This window comes from Taudactylus pleione, unplaced genomic scaffold (genome assembly GCF_031769625.1).
Source record: "Taudactylus pleione unplaced genomic scaffold, aTauple2 ptg000967l, whole genome shotgun sequence".
NCBI lineage: Eukaryota > Metazoa > Chordata > Amphibia > Anura > Myobatrachidae > Taudactylus > Taudactylus pleione.
Window position 1 is genome coordinate 3,425,470 of NW_028285368.1, and position 19,586 is coordinate 3,445,055.

Here is a 19,586-nt window from a genome sequence, read left to right on the forward strand (position 1 = left end):
CCCAGAAACTGTCCGCCCACATATGCGAGTATTGAGATTGTTAGCTTCTACCACTTTTGCCTGTTTGCGACTGGAGAACCGAGACAAGAGAGGAAGTGTGCATTCTATTGGTGGCAGAGAACAGGATAGTGTCTAAATCCCCTTCACGGAGAGGACCCTGACATCATCATCCAGTGTCCAGCGTCATTTCCTACCATCCAAGTGGGTATAGATGGGGAAGATAACCATGTAGCGAGCCACCGAGCCCGAAGCGTGGCGAGCGCACAAGTTTTTTATTTTAAGTGGGGACAACTTACTTGTTTAGCTGGCCTTCATGAGCATGAACTGCACTTCCGCCCTCACTCACGTCACTTCCAGGTCCCTAGCAAGAAGGGGAAATACAGCCAACCCTGAGTACAGTAAGGAAGTGCTCACACAATTGTAAACCTATGCAGTCAACACACAGATGCAGTGGCAGCTCCAGAGGTGGGGCTGCAGCACAGACCAAAATTCATATAGGGGAGCCACACCAACTGCCAGTGTGTCCTGGGCCTGCAATGTTTGGAAGTGTTTGGGGTGACAGTTGGTGTGGTTCCCCGATTTGAATTTTGGACTGTGCTGCAGCCCCACCTCTGGAGCCTCCACTGCACAGGTGTCTAAAACAGCCGTATCATGTGTTTAAGTGGGCATATTTTAGCAATTTTGTTTCTTAATACAGAAGATGGATAGTTTATCTGATATATTATAGAACTTATATATGGAGCATGTTAATGAAGCTTATTTTGTGGGAAATCTCCGCAAAAGGTAACAGCATTCCTAGGTTTCAGGAAGGAGGGATGGCAGCAGATATCTCCGATATCCTCAAAGTCCCTACATTTCTGACCTCAAAAGCAGCCCTCATTGTAGCCTATGGGCTGCCACATAGAGGGATCCTCCAGATCCCTACCCATTGACCCCCACTCATGCATGCGCAGGCCGACGAACGCACAGTACGCTCGCTGGGTCCACCCCCAAGAGCAGTGATACCACTTTGCTTCTAGCCATTCACCAGGACAGGGCTTTTTTGAGAGCTCTATCCCGGCGCACCATCAATAATAAATGCATGTGGTAATTTACATTAACGCATTGCGAGTCGGGGTATAACTACCAACCCCACAAACGCATTACAAATGTGGTTGGTGATATATATTCCCCGAATAGTGAAAGTGTATTTTACAAGCAAAACAAATGGCAAGTGTTATGTGACATATGCCTAACGTAAACGTGCATGTATATTGCTATACTGTAGCTGTAACTTTGTATGTGCTCCCAATTGTGGCTTTTTTAGCGAACGTATTTTATACCTGAGCTACTATTGCGGCAACTCTGCAGCAGCAGGCCCTAAATCTATGGATTTTGTTAATTTGTATCAGTGACCATAATTTATCTGTGGATATTTTACCTTGATTTATATATATTTTTGCTAACATAATTAAATCTGTCAAATACTAGCGATTAAAAAATGTAAATAATCAATTGTTTCTGTGAAACATCAGTTGTAATGAAATCTGACTACCATACATTGTTGTTCATTTACAATTCTCTTAATTATCAGCAAGACAATTATGAGACTTAAGTAAAAAATAATCATGATAGTTAAGAATGGGCTACAAAAGGGTTAGCATTGTGTGTTGCTTCATATTGCAGTGGTGTTTCATTATTGGCATAATTGGAACTTTTTATGCATGAAACAAAAATCTGAGTATCATGAGGTCTGAGGTCATGGCTGGTTGTCTAGTATCCCATTTGGTTAGCAGAACACATAAGTAACGTAACAGGCCTATGTATGATAACCGATTAATCATCTACCAGCACTGAAAAAAGTCCATGGGTGTATGTGGGACATGAACAATTTTTATTGGCTACAAAACTGAATTTCCTCCCACTTTCACTGTTTACACAAAGCCCAAAGCTTGCTCAGCTGGCACAAGTCAGATCCAAAGTCCTCCAGAAATTGTGCTAATATCACCCTGATTGTGATGTGGACTTCCCATCATTTGAAAGTTCTGCTCAGGACTACAGTTTCAAATCTTCCCACCTGCTACAGGTCACAAGCAATGAAGGCTTCAGGAAAACACTTACCAAAAATATATGTCACCAGAAGGATTCCACCAGAAGGTATTAAAATTCTCCAGCAATCTGGAAGGTGAGTGCAGATTTAATATAAGTGTGATCCTCGTCACCTGCTGTCCTGATCCAAGTAATGATAGAACAAGTGAAAGCTGCCAGGAGTGCACTTTGCAGAACGAGAGATGTGACATGACTGTTTTCACATTGCTTCTGCCTAGATTTACATGCAGCCTAGCAAAATAGTGCCTGATTCAGAGGTGCACGCTAGCTGCTCACAATGCTGATGTGCGCACAATTGGCCGATGTTGGAAGTACTGCGCATGCATCCGAGTCACACAACGCATGTGTCCCGATGGTTACTGCAAGGAGACGCAGAATGAATTTAGACGCAAGAGCTGTGGATTTCAGTGGGCTTTCCTTGAAGGTAACGGGGGTGGTTAGCCAGATGCAGCATGTCTACAGACGCAGTAGCGCTGGCACAGGACGACATGGTCAGACGGAGAGATTGCAAGCTGTGATGGTGCGTCTAAAGACGCACTGAGACAAATTAGCGCAGCTGCAATTTGGTGTCTATGTATGATCAGAATCGGCCGCAGCATTAGTATAAAGGGAATCGGTATGAAATACCGTTGGACAGGATGCTGGCTGTCAGTACACCGTCAGAGGCATCCCGATGGCTCAAATCCTGACAGGGGAACAGTGAGTAATGTTCCCCTGTCCTATTTACACCATAAACTTTCTTTCCTGCACCCTCATACTAACCTTCCCTACCCTGCACCCTAACCCTCCCCACATTAGTGCCTAACCCTAACCTCACTCCGGTGTTGCCTGAACCTAACCCCCCACTGTCTAGAGCCTAACCTCCTCCCTCCCGCAACCTAACCCTAAGTCCCCCTGGGGTGCCTAAACCTGACTCTCCCCTGCCCCGGCTGCCGATTCTTACCTTTCCCCAGTCTCCTTAAGATCGGGATGCCGTCTGCTGGGATCACGGCGTCTGCATCCCCAGTCATGTCAGTAGTCCGTCGCCGTTGCTCTCTTGCAGATCAGGATTCCTGTGCCGGAGTTCCAGCAGATGGCATCCCGGTTGTCGGGATCTTAACCGCATCCCGTATAAAGATACTGATGCTAATGCAGGAAGAGATTCAGCCGCATCTCCATCCAACTCCACAGCCTCTGGTGATGGGCATCGCCGTGGAATGGGATAATCCTTATTATTACTTTTCTGCTCACATTTGTAAGTTTGCATAAGAAGAGAAAAATAGATTCAGTTATATGCAGATATCTTTAAATTAATTACCATGTGTGGATATAGAGCTGACTGGAGATGTCTCCTACTTTGCAAAGGAGAAAACTCTAGCGCAGCCTATTGATTAGATTACAGATTGGGTGAATGACATATATTAAATGTATAAATAATCACAGGAACATAAGTACATCTATAAATTGTTAATAACATCATTGTGAAGAGGGTGGCGGAGCCACGATGACACGATCGCGCGGTCATGCCCCATGCTCCACCCCCAATGCTGCATCATTGACGCGACATGCCCCTTCTTTGCCGTGACACGGCCCCCCGCCATGGAAGCCGGACAGCTCCCTCCCGAAAGGAGGGAGCTGAAAGTCGGCAGGTATGCACTTATAGTTACACCACTAATTAGGAGGTACCATTGTTGAAGATAACGGGGGATTGGAGCAATGCTAAATTGGTCCAGTAGTTAAATATACATTGCTGTAACTCACGGTTTGTTGGATACCATAGGCCACCAATAATGAATAGACCCCTAATTGTCCTTCCGTTATTACTGTCAGTAAAAGTGTTTTGCCCATCTATAGAATATTTAGGCCCATATTCAATTAGGGAGAGAAAAGTCCGTGCTGGACTTTTCGCTCCACATCAGAGCTTTTACTGGGATAAAGCATCGGGGGCGCGCCAGCTGTATCCCTGTATTCAATTAGGAAGCAGCGAAAACGCGAGCCTGCGCAAAGGTAAGTATTGCTAAAAATTCGGGAATTTGGGGGTTTTGTTCCTAGGACCCCCCTAAAGATGTCCAGACATGGGGGTTCACTCTGGGTACCCCCGTTTAGCCCTTCAGAATGTGTTCTGCATTTTTAAATAGCCGCGGCAGGTGTTTTTTCCCGACATTAGAACAAGTGACGCAGAAGAGCACTTAGCTTTTTTTTTTTCGTTTTTTTAAGTGGTCCCATCAAATTTGGGTTACATGAAAATGGGTACTAGTCCCTAAACAATTTTTTTTTTAATTCTGCAAAAATGCACCTGGTGCTAATAGCCTATTCTAGAAAACACCTGCCGCATACTTACACAATACCCCTGAACCTATTCCGCTATTTTTAAACACTGTTCCCCATATTATTTTTTTTACCCCAAAATTAAAAAAAAAATGTTTTGGGTGTCCCTATTTTTAAAAAGAAACTTTTTTTGACAGTTAGTTTTTAGGGCTATTCCCAGGGGTGCAGGCTATTTTTTTTTAAAGCCTGCACCCTAAACCCCAATTCTGCACTTTTTTTCGCCATGTAAAACATGGTGAAAAGTTATCCCCGTTTTATTTCAATAACTTTTCGAACCTGCGAAAAGTCTTTGAAATTGAATACGGGGATAATTGAAATAGGAGAAAATGACATCATTGGCGATAAATTATTGCCGATTCTGACTTTTCGCAGCCTAATTGAATACCCCCCATAGTTGTCAATAGCAATCAGCCAATGAGCATTCAAAAGAGCAGGGTGATATTTTGTGGGTAGCACGAATGGTGTAATGGTTAGCAATCATTACTGCATCACAGCACTGAGGTCATTGGTTCGATTTCCACCCCAGCCCTAAATAACTAATGAATTGGGATCTAATTTGCTGTTAGGATTCACTCGCAATTGATTGACAGGAAGGATTGACAGGAAGAAACCATTTTGTGTGTGGTAGGGGGAGCTCCGAACAACACGGGGATGTCAGGGCCATGTACTAACCAGCATCTGCGACCAAGCACGCAGAGATCATTGCTCCATCATCTCAGTTACTGCGGCAAATCTGAGTGACCATAAACTCACGCAATGTTTGAGGCTCTGCATCCAATGCTGCGTTTGTGTACACAGTTGCGGGCAGCTATGAGGGCACCGGTGGGTGTCTCAATACAAATTCCACTGGCTGATGCAATAAATAAATAATTAATATCTCTGCAATCTGAATTAGCTGAGAAGTCCTTTGTCAGACAGTTTCCTAACTTCTTGTGAAGTGGAGACAGGTTTAACTAGAGCAATATGTTATTTAGGTGAAAGTTGTGGTTAATTATTGATTATTAGTTTACGCTCTGTCTGTATTGCTGGACTGATTGTGAAAAAGTGGAGCACACTGCAATTGTGTAACCCTTGGACAGGTTACTCCCAGTGGTACTGTATATAATAATAACTGTGCCTTTACCCAGAACTCTCTTGTCTGAAATCACAGTAATAGCAGATGATTTATTTTACACCTACCAATGGTCAACACAGGATACTCCTACTTGAATTTCCCAGACACAGATAAAGCCATAAATAAATGGGTGACATCCTGGTACATTTGTTACTGTGGATCTAATGTTCTAGGGGCGATGAGCTCAGTTAGGGGTCTATTCATCATCACTTAGGGGGGAGATTCAATAATGCCTGGAGAAATATAAAGCACTAGCCAATCAACTCCTAAATGTCAGTGTACAGGATGAGGGCCTGATTCAGTATGGATTGCAATTGCAGCTGCGTAATCGCACACAATGCAGCTCCAAAAATATGCTAATGTCTGCCACAGCTCAGCCAGCATATAGATGTCCACTGCTGCTTTCTCACATCTGTAATACCTTGCACTCCTGCGTATACACTGGTACCATCTAAGCACATCGGCACGTCACGCACAATTACAGCAGGTCTATCGCAGAAACTGCAAGTCTCGTAGCACACAGTAAATACACAAGCTACGTATGCAATCACTGTCATTTATGCATGCCCAAGCAACGGCGTTCAAAGTCAAACGGACAAACACGCCTGCATTTCTTCAACCACTCCCCTGTCACCACCCCCGAACATTCGCGGCCTGTCACTCACTCTGCGATGGATTCCTATGTATGTGCGTAATCCCAGTGGGATTGCAGCATACGTGCAGTGTGGTGTATATGCATGTGCAGTACTGAACAATCGGCCGATCTGCAAACATAGTTGCAATTGCATACGATACTGAATCAGGTCCTGTGTTTGAAAAATTACAGTTAGGAGCTGATTGGTTGGTGCTTTATCTCTCACAATTTTCTCTCTCTCCAAGCTTTATTAAATCTCCCCCTTAATTTCTACAAAAACAGGTGAAAAAAAAAAAAAAAAAGATTTTCACCTGCTTTTGTCCCCATACACTAGTTTGCCACTGACCGTTCATACATTGGGTGGCACATCGGTGCGCTATCTTGTAGATAACATCGCTAATAATGATGGGGACACATAGCGCCCCTATCATTTAACATCCAACCCTACATTAATACATGAGGAAAAAACGGTATCAGCGCACATAACGTGTGCTGATACCAGTAGCAGATCCAGGGGAGGTGTGATTGGAGCGATCGCCCCCCCTAGCACAGTTTGTCTGACCTTTATCATCTCTCTCCTCTATCATTAAGTTCAGAGGAGAGAGATGATAAAGGCTATGCTGTGCTGTGATCGGAGCTCCCGTTTCCCAGTCAGGGGGATGTGTCAGTGACAGGCTGTCACCAGGGAACCGGGGAGGAAGAGATCACAGCCGGCTCCTCACACCCTGTGATCAGCTGTGTGGTCTAAACAGGGACCGAAGATCGGGGCTCCGGTGATGTCCTCCCTCCAGTCAGCTGGTCTCCCGTCTCCTGCACTGTAACCCTGGTCAGCTGCTGCATTAAACAGCTGACCGGGTCACAGTGCAGGATGGGAGAGCAGCTGACCGAACCCCGGAGGAAGAACATCACCGGAGCAGCGGAGGTAAGTGAAAGCAAAAGGAGGGAGGGGTCGCGGGGAGGGGTACTTAAACATATATTGATTGATTATTACAATGTGGCCAGCAAAAACAAAAAACCTGTGAAGTGGAGGAGCTGGGACCAAAAAGGGGAGGTACAGGAAAGAGGAGATAGAACAGTCTAGATCCGCCCCTGGCTGATACCACTAAACCCCATAACGCCCCTTCATACATCTTCCCCGTAGTTCCTAACTCTGCCCCCTAGTCAAGCCAGCCTTCCCTGCCCTGTTTACCCCCCCAGTCCAGCCAACCTTCCCTGCTATGTGCCCCTTCCACAGTCCAGCCAGCCTTCCCTTCCCTGTCCCAACTAGTCCAGCTAGCCTTTCCTGCCCTGTGCCCCCACAGTCCAGCCAGCCTTCCCTGCACTGTGCCCCCCCCTGTCCAGCCAGCCTTCCCTGTCCCCTATTTCAGCCAGCCTCCCCTGCCCTGTGCCCCCTCCCCAGTCCAGGCAGCTTTCCCTGCCCCTCCCCCTGTCCAGCCTTCCTAGCCCTGTGCCTCCCATTAAGGTTAAAACTTCCCTTCCCTCTGCCACCATCCCCCCTCCATGTCTAGCTATCCTTGTGCCCATAGTAGGTCCAGTCTTGGCTGTCCTACAGTTAAAAAACTGTATTTTGCATTAACTCAGGATGTCCTTGTCTTATATTCAATTTTGTTTGAAAATCTGTAACATTTAAATGTGGCTAATATGCAATAATAGAAGAAATAAGGAAGGGGGGCACAAACTTTTTCATGCCAGTGAAGTATATCTAACTACATGTATGTCTTTTCAACAAAACTTTATTTTGCTGTTTCTTTAAACAAATAGTATTAGGTGTGGTAAAATGGTGGTAAAAAAAATAGCATACTGCACTGGGCGGCAATTTTTTTCTCCTTCTGTTGAGTTTTAGCCATAGCAAAATGTGGCATCCCTACCATTGAGTAACATGTTGGTTTTCCCCCATACCAGTTGTGACATTGAGCAGTGGGATTCTGATGATCCTGTTCCACGTTCTGAACTTCTCAAAAAGGTTGTTGGAATCAATGGCTTGTACTGTCTCCTGACAGAGAACATTGACAAGGAGTTGTTAGATGCTGCAGGTAGGTGCTTCCCATGTTGTGTTTTCTCTTGAGAATGAATTCCCACCTTTATTTGCACCCGTCCACCACTATGCAAAACAAGCATGGGAAGTGTTATAAAAAAAAATTAACAACTGCTGTAAGTGTCACTCTATGATTTTGTTTGGGTGCAAAGTACAATAAAGAAGTTATAGGATTCAAATAAAATTCAATATAATATAAATCATGTATATTTTTCTTCAAACATTCGACGCAAGGACATTAATGAAACAGGAAATATACTGTATGTGGCCAAATGTAATAGGGTGAGAGTGTGGAAAATATGAGAATTTAGCAGTAATCTCTCACACTTTTTACACTTGGCCAATGTAATAGAGTCAGAGAACATGCAACATGTTTTTAGACTCAAAAACTCTCACGATTTAAACTCTCATCCAGATGTTTTCCCATTTTGAAGATAAAACTCAACCAGTGTAATAGTGTGAGAGTTTACTGCTAACCTCTCACATTTTCTAAACTCTCACCCTATTACATTTGGCCCGTGGTGTTGCCTGTAGCAGTCAATCACCTAAAATAAACCCATGGGCAACAGTGGTTATTATTATTTTACCTTTTTGCGACTTCATAAATGTCCACAAATGTTATTTTATCAATAATTTAACACATTTAAAAGTGTGTATTGAGGATAAAAGAACAAGCCAGAATGCAATATTCTATCTCCATAGGTCCGAGCCTGAAAGTAGTCAGCACGATGTCTGTGGGATATGACCATTTATCTCTTGAAGAAATGAAAAAACGGTGAGATAACATTTCTACCCCTTAAGTGGCAAAGACATAGTATGTACGGTGACAGTCGTCCCACACTTAGCAGGCTATTCTTGAAAGTATAAGGCGGCTGTGAACTGCGTACCACCCAAGCTTGCCAGCAGGGCTCTCCGCTTGTTACTTCCCAGTAGTCTCTTATTGATGTGTTTGTTCCCACATGTAAAGAAATAAGAAGTATGCTGGTACTATAAAAATACATGTTAATAATTGGGGATGTTGGCCTTGGCTATTTGGCTCCCTTGTAGGAAATTACAAGACATCTTTCTGGATGCTCCATAGTTTCCTAGATAGATACAGATGGGTCTATTTACAAAGCCTTGGATGGAGATAAAGTGGACGGAGATAAGGTGCCAGCCAACCAGCTCCTAACTGTCATTTTTCAAACACAGGGCGGAATGCATGACGCATCGCACTTGCGATGCATTCCGCCAGTCATCGCATGCAAGCCGGCGTTAGTAACGCCGGCATGCATGAAGATCTTTGCAAAGGACTGCTCTGTCGGTAAGAGCGGCCCTTTGCGATGGAGTGACTTCCGGGTCTATGACCCAGAAGCCCCACCGGCCTCCTTCTGCGCATGCTGGGGGTGCTGGGAGGGATCCGATTGGATCCCTCTATCAGCACTCTGCGAAAAGAAGCCCATAGGCTTCTATGGGCAACGCCTTCAGGGAGATGGCGTTACCCATCACCGCAACTAAGTTCCGGAGTGCATTGCTCTCCGGGGCTTAGCGCATATGAGAAATGTGGTCAAACCCGCATTTTCGGGGTTTGACTGCATTTCTCCTCTTCCTGCATCTCGCTAAGTGTCTGTGACATGGCAGTTAGGAGCTGATTGGCTGGTACCTTATCTCCGTTCACTTTATCTCTACCCAAGGCTTATACCCCTTTCACATCGCAAACCTGACTCGGACCCGGGATTTTGAACACGGTTCCAACCTGGCTGCGACCTGGGTCAGACCCCTTTCATACTGCACCTTTCGACCAGGGTTATACCCAAGTTGGCCCTGTTCACACTGAACCCAGGTCAGCCCTGTAAAACCCTATGAATGTCATTAAAAATGTACTTTTTCATGGTTGCAAAGATAAGATCACAAAGGGAACACAAGGGAGGGGTGCGGACTGCTCACAGCATTGCAGGGATTACCATAGTGTAGCCCAGAGTTCATGAGTGTTTGTGCTTACTGCTATTTGTTTCAGCCAGTGAGAGCATGGTGCAGCTTCTGACAGCATAGTGTACAATTCACTTCTTCATCATCATTAGCCATCACTGTAATGACAATAGTAGTATTAACCCCCTTCATACTGCTGGAATGCTGCCTCTGCTGTTGTCTGCAGTGTGCTGCCTGTCTGTCTGGCTGCTGACATCATCAAGTGAGACCCAGGAATCTCCAATCAGTGTTGTTTGCTGAAACCTGGGTTGGATAACCCAGGTAGGGCTTGTTCACACTGCACTTCAACCCGGTTTGTTCCCGTGTTCAACCCTGCTCGATTGCAGGGTTGAAATTCCAGGTTGCTCGACCAGAGAAATTGTTTGGTGGCGCGTTCACACTGCATCTCAACACAGGTCGACCCGGCAGTATCCCGGGTTATTTTTGCTATGTGAAAGGGGTATAAGTAAATAGACCCCAGAAAGTGATATCATAGACATCACAGTTGGGGCTCTATTTACTACAATCCGCATTGGTAATGCAGATTGTAGTGTGATATTACCGAGTGAATTCGCATTGCGAAATCAGGCAATATCACAGGGATTTACTACAAATCCATTGCAGGGACAGAGCTTGCGATAAAGCTCTGTCCCTGCTAATCCCCTTTGGAGCCTTATCATGGTATTTTCGCAAAAAATATCGTGATTAAGTGCCCGCGCATGCGCCGACCGATCGCCGCGGCGACCCCCCACGGCGCTATGCCCTGCCCCTGGAGCTAAGCCCCGCCCCCACGATCACGGACCCCCCGTGACCCCCCCTCCCTCCCGCGACCCCCCCTCTCCCTTACTTACACTTACCTGCATGCTCCAGGCCTCCGGTGATGATCTCCATTCCTCCGGTCAGGTGATCTCCCATACTGCACTGGGGCCCGATCACCTGATGACCAGGCAGCAGTGCACTGTGGGAGACCAGCTGACCGGAGGGGAGTCATTCACGGAGGCCCGATCACCGGTCCCTGGAGTCAGGTAAGTAATTTTTTTTTCTACTTACAGTAATCAGCTTGCGGTCTGTTTAGACCACACAGCTGATTACTGGGACCGACTCCCGGCTCTGCTCTCCCCGTTAGAGCAGGGCAGGAGGCCGGTAACCGGGGGAGACCCTGGATAACGCCATCTCCAGGTGGCGTTATTATCATGGGGCTTTCCCCGGTATTTTTTTCACATTTATTTTTTAGTAACTATGGTCAGATCACATTTCCCATTACAATTATGGGAAATGCGATCTGCTTTACTAAAAATAAGTGATACTTAGGGATTGGAGTAGAATTTTACGAATTCTACTCCAATTGCCCTGTAATAACTATAGGTGATACTAAAATAATGTGAAAAGGGTGTGAAAACACCCTTTTTCACATTATTTTAGTAAAAATAATGTTGATAAATAGAGCCCTAGTTAATCTTTTAGATTGTAAGCTCATTTGAGCAGGAGCATCCTTCCCTTCTGCTTTATGTCAAAGTATTAACCCCTTAATGTACATTGTAGTGTAATATGTCAGTGGTTTATAAATAATAATAATAATAAAAAAAAAAGCTCTGGAGTAAGCATGAATCACTAGTGATGTGAATATCATTGTTACTGCAGGCAAGAGATGTTCTCCATCAACACCCAGATCATCAATTCTACATTGTCCCTAGTGTTAAATTATGTGGTTACATGTTCTTTCTAACATAGATTTTGATTTCAATGATATCTAAGCCTATTGCACTACTGTATATGTTAAGACGTTATATGATATAACAACCAATAGTTTAAAAATAAAGTTTATGAGACTTCCGGTTCCGGCTTGGACATGAGCGGTCGCTGATTAGAGCGGCTCCGTATCCCCCCCGACATTTCTCTTTTTCACGGCTATTTTTAGCCTCATTGCAGTCGCGCCTCACCCCCTCCAACATCGGGTGTATATCCGGACACACTGAGGGAGGTTTATTATGCCGCCTGTGCCAGGAAAAACACAGAAACAGCGCACAGACCGCCGCACGCTGGACGCTTACATGGCGCCAGCTACTACAGGCAACGCCTCTACACTCCCGGACTCTGGTGCTCCCATGAGCGGGGATACTGGAGAAGCGGAGACTGAAAACGATACCTCCACGCAAATAACGGAGAACCGCGACCACTCCCCAGAGCACGCTTCCCTTTCACAAAATGCTAATGGCGCTGATCACCATGCTGTTAGTGAAGCTTCTGTACCCTACAGTGCCCTGGTCCAGGCTGTAAGAGAAGCGATGGGACCATTACTACAAGCCCAGACTGCTGACATTAAAGAACAGATATCCCAGTTAACCCACAGAGTGCTTCACACTGAACAGAGGTTGGGAGAGATTTTTCATGATGTAGCTAATCTTAAAAAGTCAATGGGAGAGATGGAGAAGTCACGTCATCACATTTGGAGCAAAATGGATGACCTTGAAAATAGGTCACGGAGGAATAATCTCCGTATAGTAGGTCTCCCGGAAACAATTAAGGGACCGGGGTTATACGACTTTGTTTCTAACACCCTTCTCTCATTACTAAATATTCAAGACGCGTGCCAAGGATTAATCATAGAACGCGCTCACAGAATAGGCCCCCAGCGCGCAGATGAAGTGATGCGCCCACGTGTGCTCATATTCAGATGTCTTAATTATCTTCATAAAGAATCCATATGGTCGGCATATAGAAAGCAGAAAATCCTAACCTGGGAGTCCAATAAGCTATTTATTTTCCAGGACTATTCTGAATTATCAAGAGCCCGGAAAAACTTCTCTGCATTATGTTCCAGATTGGCAAAGGATGGCAAGAAATTTGCGCTACTTTATCCTGCACGTCTACGCCTGTTTGATGGGATGTCGTTTAAAGATTTTACGTCTGTATCCGAGGCAGAAGGCTTCTTGCAAGGAAAAAATAAAGAGAGAAGATCTTCTTCCCAGGATAACGGAGAGTGACTTTAGCCACAGTCTTAATATTGTCTCTTTACTAAAGTGACTCTAGGAACGCCTGGCGGTGGAATCTGATTTTGGGTCCCTGGGGTCAGGTTGTATGGATCAGAGATCTGTCTTCTACACGTGATTTGATCTATATTGTTATTTTATGATGTTACGCCATATGCAGTGGAGTGGGAGGGAATGCACTTGATGTATAGCCTCATACTGTTTGACCGTCAATCTGTTTGGGATTGGCATCTGTTATTGTTATTTTTCTGTTGGAGTGGGATGGGGGGTGCTGCATATAATGTCTTTATTATGTCATGGTCGGGTCCGGTTAGGAGCTTGAACGTCTATATTATGCTCAATTATAATCTTGTTTCAATTTTAGGAAGTCTATATTGCAGCTGGTGCTTTCTTGCACCGGTTTCAATATCCCAAAATGTGACATTGCTTTATATGCATAGTCTTGCTGTTATGTTCATTTTTTGTAATTTTACATCCTGTTTCCCCTGTTGGTGTCTTTTCCTATCCTCATGTCCATCCCTAATTTTTTATGTTTATTTTGAAGCGAAGGAGACAATATGTAATATAGCATTTTCTAATGATTTATGGGTTCGGAATGTAGGATAGGTTCTTGGAACGTCGGAGGCTTTAGGTCACCTCAGAAACGAAAAAAAATACTTTTATATAAATTAAAAGTTGACCTGGTTTTTATACAGGAATCTCATTTGGTTCCCTCGGAGATAGAAAAATTAAACACATTAAAGTGGAAGGTTCTGGCCTCAGCACCCTATAATTCCAAAGCTAGGGGAGTACTCATTCTTGTCAAGCAACATTTGCAGATTCAATTAATATCCACGAAAAACGACCCAGAGGGCAGATATCTTATCTGTGAGATCTTATTAGCCGGAAAAAAATATGTCCTTTGTAATGTATATGCCCCAAATGCTTACTCGAGGTCTTTCATGCAACAACTTACGGCCCTGCTTACCCCTTTTCAGGGAGATCCTATGTTAGTATGTGGAGACTTTAATCTGATATCTTCGGGGAGTCTGGACTCTATGGGTACTACTGGGAGGATGCGCAAACCGCCAAAATTTGGGGTGCCCTCGCTTGCTTCCAGCCTCAATTTGATAGATGTGTGGAGAGTGTTCCATCCTCTAGAGAAATCTTACTCATGTCTTTCAGCAGCACACGGATCTCTCTCGAGGATAGATTATCTTTTAGCCTCATCCATTCTACTTCCCAAAATATTGCAAACAGAAATGGAATCGATTGCCATTTCGGATCATGCTCTGATATGGTTTGATATGAAATCTGATCGGGATCAAGGTAGGAATTTTGGCCCTCATTCAGAGCCGCTCGTTAGCGGCAGTACGCTCGTTCCGAGCGATGTTTGCACATCTGCGCATGCGTACGCTTTTTAGTACGCATGCGCGAACCAGTCAGTGCGGCCGAAAATCCTTTGTACGCTATATAGCGAGTGCCTGCTATTTTGAGTGACAGAATGAGGCGTATGTGGGTGGTAACAGGGGAAGGTGCTTGAAAATGGGGAGTGGAGATCCGAACGCAGGCGTGCTTAAAGGTCAAAACGGGCGTTTTATGGGTGTGTATATTTAAAACAGCAGCGTCATTGACCACGTCACTGGGTTATTTTAGAGCCAGAACTGCACGCAAATTTGTGGTAGCAAACACCAACCACAAGAATAGCGAGCAGTTCATACGCTGGTCGATGTACTCGATTAATCTAATAAATAGCGGACATGACGTAGGATGCGTGCGGCCAGGGGGCGTTTTTAACAAATAAACGAGCGTATGTTTTGCTCGTTCGTTCAGACTTAGAGGTGTGAACACACTGCAATGTGCGTACGGATCATTTAAATAGCCACCCCTTGTTTTTAAACGAACGACCGCAAATAGCGTCCGGCTCTGAATGAGGGCCTTTGTTTGGAAGTTCCCATCATATCTTGCTCAATCCCCGAAGTTTAGAGAACAATTGGGGGCAGCATGGGAAGAATATAGAATAAATAATTTGGAGCATATGGAAACAGACCCGATATTATTCTGGCAGGCTTCTAAATCAGTACTTAAAGGTTTCATCATCTCTTACTCTATTTCGTATAAGAAACAAATAGCTAAAGATTTTTTAGAGGCCCAAAAATCCCTCACTAACGCTTATCAAGCTTATTCTTCTGCCCCATCTCCCCAGCTTAAAAACGACTATTTGAAGGCTAAGATCCATTTTGAGGGTACTCTTGCTAAAATGGAAAGTAAACATTCGTTTAAAAAAAATCACAGATTCAATAGATTTGGGAATAAGTCGGGCAAGCTATTGACCAATCTACTTAATGGTAGTAGACCCCCCTCGCTGGTCCATCCTCTCCGTCTCCCCAGCGGGTCTCTTACCTCGGGTGGGGCCGAGGTGGTGGAACTGATGAGAGCATTTTATGAAAAGCTGTACTCTGACAACCTTCCTCTTAGTTCCTTGGAAAAGTCTAATACATTTTGGGACAAGCTGCCTATACCACAAATTGCCCCGACTTTTGTTGATCTTTTGACAGCCCCTATAGCTGAATTGGAGGTGGAGAAAACTATTCGAGCTATGAAAAAAGGTAAAGCCCCAGGCCCGGATGGCTTATCGGCGGACTATTTCCACATTTTAAATAAAAAAATGTATCCGTCGCTCACAAGAACGTTAAACCATATATTACATTTTGATCTTATGCCCCCCCATTTTAATTCAGCCATTCTCAAGGTGTTACCAAAGCCGGATCGAGACCTAAGTGATCCAGGCTCTTATAGACCCATATCGCTTTTAAACTTAGATTACAAAATCTTAACTAAAATAATCGCAGAACGTCTGAAACAGGCCCTGCCCTTAGTGATCCATGAAGACCAAACTGGCTTCATAGTTGGAAGACATTCGGTGGTTAACATCCGCAGAGTCCTGTCAACTATTATAGCTGTAAATACGTCGAAAGATTTATTGGATAAGGCAATATTATCATTGGACGCCGAGAAGGCCTTCGATATGGTCTTGTGGCCCCATCTATTTGAAACTTTGAGAAGATTTGGTTTTGGGGACAAATTCATAGGAACACTTAAAACACTCTACACCAATCCTAGCTCTCAGATTGCTCTGAATGGGTATATATCAAACCCTTTTCACATTAAAAGGGGTACCCGACAAGGCTGTCCACTATCGCCATTATTGTTTGCAATTGCTCTTGAACCACTTGCAATTGCACTGCGTAATTCTCCCATGTTTAGGGGATTAATGGTGGGTAACATTGATCTAAGAGTTGCCCTCTTTGCGGACGACATGTTGCTTTTTTTGTCGTCCCCATCCATAACTCTCCCTATAATTATGTCCATAATTTCGGACTTTGGAATATTCTCAGGATATAAAATAAACGTTTCCAAGTCAGAGCTGTTGATTATTTCAGGTGATATACCTTCTATATCGCAAAATCCCTCGCTAACACAATTTAAAATCTAGTCGACCCATATTAAGTATTTGGGAATTCAGATCCCGGCAAATCTTTCTAAGTTATATTCTCTAAACTATTCTCCTTTAATTCAAACAATAAGTAACATGTGAGATAGATGGATGTTATTACCTCTTTCGTTGTTGGGAAGGGTAGCTTTAATAAAAACTGTAATTTTCCCGAAAATTTCATATGTTCTTCAAATGCTCCCTATTAGGTTAACTAGAACAGATACCTTGTTCCTCTCTAAATTGTTTAATAAATTGATATGGTCAAAAAAAAAACCTAGGATAGCATCTTATAAATTACGATCTTTGAAAACACGGGGCGGGCTAAATTTCCCGGATTTGACTCTGTTTACTAATGCTATTCATTTTAGGTATTATCTAGACTGGTTACTCAATCGCAACATTTATACATGCTCCCCCATAGACTGTGCCCTCTTATCTCCTTACTCTCCGGGAGCGTTATTACATTCTCCCAAGAAAAGTATACCCCCGAATATTTTACAAAACATAATGTTTCATGACACTTATTTAGCATGGTGGGCAATTAATAGAATTCTTAAACGTAATCCTAGACACTCGGATTATATCCCTTTTTGTGGAAACCCACAATTTAGACCAGCCATGGAAAATGCGTCCTTCCTTCGACTGAAAACTAAGGGGATACGTTCGACAGCGGATGTGTTTGATCCTGGGGGCAGTCTATTTACTTTTTCAGAATTAAGGGACAGGGCTGAGCTTCCCCAATCTTGTTTCTTCAGTTTCCTTCAGATCAGACACTTCGTACAATCAATACCCCCCCCTTTGAGACCCCGGGGAGTCCAGACGCCTTGATGTTACTGATTAGGCTTGCGACCAAAATGACTTATAAAATTAGCAGCTTATATAAAGAGCTGATTACCGCTTTATCTCCAAAAGTTTGGAGTAAATCAATAGAAGTTTGGAACTCGGATTTGGCTGTTGTTGATTCTGAGAATGTTTTGCTTCATAGGATTGATACCACATTGAGAATTTTAAACTCATCCTCATTACAAGAAATACATATTAAAGTTATTAACAGAGCATACATTGCTCCTCATCAACGTTCATTTATGGTTCCCTCCGAATCTGGAGTCTGTAAGAAGTGTGCTCATTCCAGTGCAACATTTATACATTGTTTCTGGGAATGCGGGGTGATAAAGAAATTTTGGAACAAGCTCATCTCATATTTTAATGGATTATTTGACTTGAAGCTTACCCCTGACCCAATAGCACTTTTGTTTGTTAATTTTACTTCCTGGGTCTCTGGGTCAGCTATTACACATCTAATACCATTTCTCACTACCGCAATAACGGTAGCAAAAAAAGTGATTTTAAGACATTGGATTTTTAGATCCAAACCTTCTCTCTCCGAGGTGAAACAAATCCTACTTCAGCTGATGTATTTTGATCTATACTCCTCTATCCCAGAAATGGAAACTGGGATTTTGCGTTTCTACCGTAAATGGGGAGTCTTTATAGATACGCTAGACCCAGACACACAAACCGATGTGTTTAGGGTTTTTGAGAGTACCGAATGGTTCTTGCTTCGACAATTAGACAGGAATGCCTCGACTGCTCCAAATGAAGAAACTCAAGAAATTTGACTAGGCATTCTTTGACTATGTTTAATGTCTTCCTTCCTTGTTTTTGATTTTGTTTGTTTTTCCTTAACCTCCCCTTCTTTCCCTTGTCGGTGTCTCCCCCATACTATCTATTTACAAGTTATCTGATTATGATATACATGTTGGAATGAAAGCGTATATATAACACAGTCAATTGATTATTGGACTTTGTTCTAACCAAGAAACAAATGCAAGAGATTATTTCTCTTTTTTTTTTCTCCTAACATGTATGTCTGCCTTATGTGATATATGTTATTTCTATTTGAAAAACCAATAAACATATGTTTAAAAAAAAAAAAAAAAAAGTTTATAAAAAAGGAAACAAAAAAAAGAAGTGGGTAACTTTGAGAAACAGGAAAAGGGATAAATTAATAAAGCGGAGAAGATTATTCTCCAGCATTTTCACTGGAGATTTTGTTTATCTCTGCATCTCATAGTTTAAGAAGATGTTAACCCTTTAAGTAGTCAGAGACCTATTTTGCATTCCTTAAGGTGGGTACACACCTAGCAGATATATCTGTAGATGATGGTCGTTCATACTCACTGAATGAAAAAACAGTGTTGCCTGTTTTTTTACACTAGCGCTCACCGGCTGTTAAATACAAGTAAAAAAAAAAAAAAATGCAGCGAGCAAAAGCAGTAAATAACACTGCAGCAGAAACTTGTTAGTAAATGGGTCTGTAGGTCGCTGTCTCCCCAGTCACTGCTGTGCAGGTTTGAATGTGTTATGTCAGTTCATTTGTGACTGCAGTGCAAGAAAAAATGGCTGCCCCACTTGTGATTTGCACGAAAGAAGAGCAGCGTGCAGTGATTCGTTTTTTGTGGTCTAAGGGTGTGTCTGGTTCCGATATTTATCGAAGACTTTGAGCACAGTATGGAGAAAGTGTTTTGTCACGAAGAAGTGTGTAAGAATGGATAGAGAAGTTCAAAGACGGTCGCACAAGTGTCAGCCATGAAGAATGAGCCGGACACCCGTCCACATCCACGACTAATGAGAACATTGAGCGTACACGTGAACTGATTCTGTTGGATAGACAAATGACATTGGAATATGTTGCAAATAATTTGTAAATCAGCCATGGCTCTGCCTATGCAATAATCCACGACAGACTTGGGTTACAAAAGGTTTGTATGAGATGGGTACCGAAAAACTCACGTAAGAGCACAAACAGAAGCGTTTGGACAGCTGCAAACAAAATTTAGACTGATACTCTAAGGAAGATGAAAGTTTCTTAAAAAGAATCATTACTGGTGATGAGACATGGATTCATCACTACGAGCCTGAGAGTAAATGGCAGAGTATGGAATGGAAACATCCTCAATCGCCAACCAAGAAAAAGTTGAAAAGTCAACAGTCAG

General features: G+C 43.4%; 1 protein-coding gene across 1 annotated transcript in view; it reads left to right on the plus strand.

The window, feature by feature from the left end:
• Nucleotides 1–1,997: 1,997 nt before the first annotated feature.
• The window catches only part of LOC148454916 (glyoxylate reductase/hydroxypyruvate reductase-like), a 50,404-nt gene continuing 32,815 nt past the window's right edge, over nt 1,998–19,586 (plus strand). The window contains exons 1-3 of the mRNA XM_088460085.1: nt 1,998–2,164; nt 8,046–8,176; nt 8,881–8,953. Coding sequence (XP_088316211.1) covers nt 1,998–2,164; nt 8,046–8,176; nt 8,881–8,953 — 371 coding nt within the window. The remainder of the gene's footprint in view (nt 2,165–8,045; nt 8,177–8,880; nt 8,954–19,586) is intronic.